Genomic DNA, 5,367 nt, shown 5'->3' on the forward strand with positions numbered 1-5,367 from the left:
CGGCGCTCGGCCCCGCTGCGTGCCTGCCCGGCCCTTCTCTTGAGTGCCAGCGGGAAAAAACATTTTCTCTCCCTCCGTGTCTCTGCCATATTCTGCTCTCCTCCCTCCCTTTTGCTTGAAGCCGTTGCTCTCCGCTCTGCTTCTCAGCAGGTGTTAAGTTATGGCTGCGTGATGAAGCGTATTACTGGTTTCCAGTCTGTCAGCCCGTTCTGTCAGCGGAGATGTTTTTTGTTAGGCAGAAACGTTGGCGCCTGTGACTAGAACGAGCGAACGATAGGCCCCGCGCATTTAACAGGGACACGTGAAATTAGGAGTTACTAGAGCTGACTGCTCCGTTCCTGCGCCCTGCCAGAGGGTTCTGGTGGGGCAGCGTAGTCAGGCGCACCGGATGCAGCTGGGCAGTGCTGGGGCTGCACTGAGCCCACCAGACACTTACTTGGTAAACTGTCACAGCTCCTTGATCCAGAATGTGTTAACCTCACATCTCTTTGCTAATGCAGTGGATTAGAGTTAATTTTTAATAATCCTAAGTGACAGTTACTATTTGTTATGTAAACGATCAGAAAGGGATATCTGTGGCCAGAGTGCTTGTTCTGTTTTTGTAAAAGTGCTTCCTTAACATCAGTACTTGTAGGAAGTTGAAGTTTAAAGCTTACTCTGGCTATTTCAAATGTATCTATTTTAATTAACATAAGTACAATGTCAAAAGCTAGCTAAACTACAAAACAGTTTGAACATCCAGGTAGTACAACTCTTGTTTTTTCAGAGTCTTAATGGGTTTTCAGAGATGTGCACAGCATGAGGATAATGTCTGCTCCATTGTTTATTTAAAGTTAGAGAAAGATACAAATTTTCAATGTGTCTCTCTCTGAATTTGTTATTGTTTTGGGAGGGGATGTTTTTGGTTTTTTTTTTTCATTTTGTTTAGAGGTGTTTTGGGGTTTTTTTTTTTGTGGCCCAGTCAGGCCTTTGTTAAACCTTTTGTTATATGACAGAAATAGCATGATTATTGTTGAAATGACTAATGAGATAATAACAGATTATGTAAACTCCAGAGCTGAAGTGAGAACACTTCTTGTATTTAGGTGTGGGTGAGGTCAGGTTGAAAGTTTAGTAGATTTCTGCTTTCTATGACTTCTAGAATTTCACTGTCTGGCTCTTCTTTTCAGCTGGAATGTTTTATTCCTATTCCTTGCACAACTGACAGTAGTGGAAGTTGAGAAACATGAGAGGTGGGAAGCTTGTAAGGTATTTTGCTTCAGTGAACCCATAAGAATACAATGCTGCTACTTTAACTATTTTTGTATTTTATTTCCTGCTTGTCCATCCTTTCCTTTCATCCTTGTTTTTGATTCTTGTTTCTTGCCATTGTTTTCTTGTTTTCCCATGGCCTATGTGTGGGTGTTTGGTGTCTGTATCAATGCACTGCCAGTGACCATTGCTGTGTGACCTCATCTGTAAACTACTGCTCCAAAGACTGGAACTGGGTTTGTTTCAACTGTTCTTCTGTGAAGCCATTTTGTTTATCATTCTTGAGAAGTTCTGGAGGACATAGAAAGTTATCAAATAAGAAGGAATCAGTGAAGCTGATGTCTCTCCTGGGTGTGGAAAAAGCCTGGTAGCTGTCAGTTGGTTTGGAGGTGCCAAGATGTAAATTTCCCTTTTGATCCAAATAGCTGCTTTCCCAGATGAAAACCTCACCCTGAGAATTATTTAGCAATCCAGATGAATGGCACAGTAAGTTTCCTGCATGGAGTTCAAGCCAACTGAACCACTTCTGGGGTTTTTTTCTGGCTTTCCCATAATTGCTCAATAGTTAAGAAAAAGAGCATCTAGAAAACTTTCGAATACTCTAGTCTCTCACCTGTTTTTATTTTGACAAGGTTTTGTTTTGACAAGAGACAAGAAAATCAGCAGGGAATAGCTGTTCTTTCTTACGGGCCTCTGACAGTTTTGAGAGCTGAGTACTGGTTTACAGTGCTCTTGTGGTTTGATTTGATGGTCTTGAGTGAGCAAAATGGATATTGGACACTGTAAGCTTGTTCAGTTGATTGGGAAAGTATCTGATGTGAGACTTAGATTTTATTTTGAAGAACTGTTTTTGCTTATTTCTTGGTATAAAAGGGTTTGAAAATGAGAGCAAAGAACTCGCAACTGCAGCCAATAAAAGTTTTTTGCAGAGATAAATGAGTATTTTTCAGGGTTCTCTTTCTTAGGTATCTTCCAGGTGTGATGCGCAAGGCTGCCTATAACTGTATTTCTGGTAGTAAACTAGGGCTCTCTGTTTAACAGTCTTCAGTAATGTAGCTCTGAGTTGGCTAGTTCCACTCTATTATGCCCCATGTCTTTATCCTACTTATAAGGGGCCCCTATGCCCACTTAAAGGGCATAGGGGCCCCTTTTAAGCCATGTGAGGAAACCTCTGCTTCAGAGCTTGTGTTCTCTTATGGCTGTTGGGAGTATTCAGGTAGGAAACATGAAGAAAGATTATGGAAAGATTATACCCAGACTTTTCCATACAATGTATCTTCAAACACTGCTTTCAGTTGTACTGATAATAGTTACGCAGAGTATATTCATGTACTTTCTTTGGAGCAAAACCAAGTCTTTTAATTCTCATGAATACAAATTTGTGACATAATCATGGATTAATTTCATCTCAGTCTTTATGACTATATTACTATGGTTACAGAAATAGTGGCACTTTAATATTGTGTGAGGAAATGTTGTGTTGCTGTTACTGCTGTGATCCAGAGTTTGTCACAAATGGATGTGCTGCTTTGCCAGAGTTAACAGAGCTGTGTTGTTTCCTGGTACAGGATGATATTGTTGCTCCTAGGTAGGCTTACTCACCTAACGGAGCAAGCTAGCATAGTGAAAGAAGAAATAATTATATGGCACATTGTTATTATCATATAACAAATGTTACTGTACACTAATTATGTAATAAAATGCTGTTAAAGTCCTTTGAACATTATATTAATGCTTATTAACACAAATCTGTGGTTCAGGTGTGTTTCTCCTCAAACTGTAGCATTACATACACTGCCATTTAGTTCCCCTCCTTCTTTTGTGTGTTCCTAAAAGCTCAGTCCCAAGACCACTTACAAGGGAGAAGTCACTGCCCTTGTCCCTGTGGTAGTGCCCTGAAGTCTGTGATGAGTGATGCCAGGAGCAGTCTTTGTCTCTGTTTTGCAGGGCCTGGCCTCGACCTGAGGTCTGTAGCAGTCCTTCCAAAATCACTGTCTGCAAAAAGTTCTGGCTTCAGGAAGGAGAAAATCCAAATTGTGGATAGCCAGACATAAGTTGGGAGGGACAGCTGTAGGCGCCTGGGCTGCTGCACTGTCGTGACTGAAAAACGTGACTGGGCCTGAACTGGAAAGCTAAGGGATTGTTTTTTGCTTCCACCCCTTTAGTGTCTGGTACTTTTTGTACCTCTTGTGCTGGTTTGAGTTATACCAGAAGGTAGTCAGGGCAAGGGTCATTGTTTTGTGATGTGTTTAGACAGTGTAGAAGACAATGGGGGCCCACACTGAGACATAAATAGTGTTGTCAGCTGCTTCCTAAGTGACTGTTGGGAACGGGGACGGTTTCTCTTCCTCTCTTCTCCTATTGTTGATTGTTTAATGATGTTTTTAACTAAATTCTTGCCAAGAGATTACCTATTAAAAGATTTAGGACTTAACACATGCAAAACAAAGCCAGAGTGAGTGCTTGGGCTGGGATGTTGTAAGTTAAGTTTTTGATAACGTTTTAAACCTTTCTAATTCTTTTAAGCATTTGTCATTTTACTAATAGTCTATTTTTGTAGATTACAGATTACAGTTGAAATGAGAGCAGTCAGTGAAACATGCTGTAATTTTTAGAGAAGTGGCTTAAAGAATGTATGGGGAAACTAATATGGAATTACACGTTAATGCTGACTTCTGGAGCAACAATGACACATGACAAATTTTTTTTGGCAATAACTACTCTTTCCAGATCACTTTAGTGGTATACACTGTGAGAGGAGATTTTTCAGAAAGTGAAGAGTCTTCGGAACTTAATTTGCAAGTCTGATATGTACTGCAAGTATTGCCTCATCCTGTTTTGATTGTAGTAGTGGACCTTGTTGAAAACTTCATTGCTTTTGCTTAGTCAAGGCAATCATGTTAGCTTTAGCAGTTGATTTTCAAGGTGACATTTACCTGAGGAGTAAATGTCACCTTGCTTTATTCAGAAGAGATGTATTTAAGTAATAATTGCATTAGTTATCCAGCATTTAAACAGGTGAAGTCACTAGCTGTGATGATAAATGTTTTAGTGTGATTGTTCTTCTGTGTTCCTCAATTAAAATAAATCCTGTGGAAGATAATTTAGAATAGATTGTCAGTTGTTTCTTTTGGTAGCATGTTTCACAGATACTAAACTTGGATTGCTGGTGACTTGTTTTAGTTCACTGTAGTGAAGGATAATAATTGATTACATGACTTGCCTGTGCCGATAAGCAAAGTTCTTGTTGGAAAACTGCAATACATTTATGCTAACACCCCAGCAAACACCTAGGAATGGTTAACTGCTGACTGCCACCCAGTACCAGTAGAACTTCTGTGAACATTATTTTCTGTCTTTACACAGTGAATCTCTTCCTGACTGGGAAAATAGAAAGCGCTGTTACGTCATTAGGTAAGACATACTTTTCTTATTTGTATTTACTGTTCATTTGAGCTGTTACTGTTTCTTCCCCATACAAAGAGATATTCTAATGAAAGAGAGACTTTTTAAATGACGTTTGTTTAAGACAGACTACCAATGACATCTTTAGAAGTTTGGGACTTTTAAGTCTTCCTGGGCTTTTTCCTGGTGCCAGCCAAGGCCAGGGATCGCTGTCCCAGTGTCAGCCAAGGCCAGGGATCGCTGTCCCAGTGTCAGCCAAGGCCAGGGATCGCTGTCCCACTGTCAGCCAAGGCCAGGGATCGCTGTCCCAGTGTCAGCCAAGGCCAGGGATCGCTGTCCCGGTGTCACCAAGGCCAGGGATCGCTGTCCCAGTGTCAGCCAAGGCCAGGGATCGCTGTCCCGGTGTCAGCCAAGGCCAGGGATCACTGTCCCGGTGTCAGCCAAGGCCAGGGATCGCTGTCCCGGGGTCAGCCAAGGCCAGGGATCGCTGTCCCGGGGTCAGCCAAGGCCAGGGATCGCTGTCCCGGGGTCAGCCAAGGCCAGGGATCGCTGTCCCGGGGTCAGCCAAGGCCAGGGAGCACTGTCCCGGTGTCAGCCAAGGCCAGGGATCGCTGTCCCGGTGTCAGCCAAGGCCAGGGATCGCTGTCCCGGTGTCAGCCAAGGCCAGGGATCGCTGTCCCGGTGTCAGCCAAGGCCAGGGATCGCTGTCCC

General features: G+C 42.5%; 1 protein-coding gene across 1 annotated transcript in view; it reads left to right on the forward strand.

Moving 5' to 3' along the window:
- Positions 1 to 23: 23 nt before the first annotated feature.
- LRP3 (LDL receptor related protein 3) overlaps positions 24 to 5,367 on the forward strand; it is a 37,546-nt gene continuing 32,202 nt past the window's right edge. Inside the window, exons 1-2 of the mRNA XM_017736424.1 lie at positions 24 to 1,232; positions 4,618 to 4,665. Coding sequence (XP_017591913.1) covers positions 1,226 to 1,232; positions 4,618 to 4,665 — 55 coding nt within the window. The 5' untranslated portion in view covers positions 24 to 1,225. The remainder of the gene's footprint in view (positions 1,233 to 4,617; positions 4,666 to 5,367) is intronic.

The sequence above is a fragment of the Corvus brachyrhynchos genome, unplaced genomic scaffold, assembly GCF_000691975.1.
Source record: "Corvus brachyrhynchos isolate BGI_N302 unplaced genomic scaffold, ASM69197v1 scaffold646, whole genome shotgun sequence".
NCBI lineage: Eukaryota > Metazoa > Chordata > Aves > Passeriformes > Corvidae > Corvus > Corvus brachyrhynchos.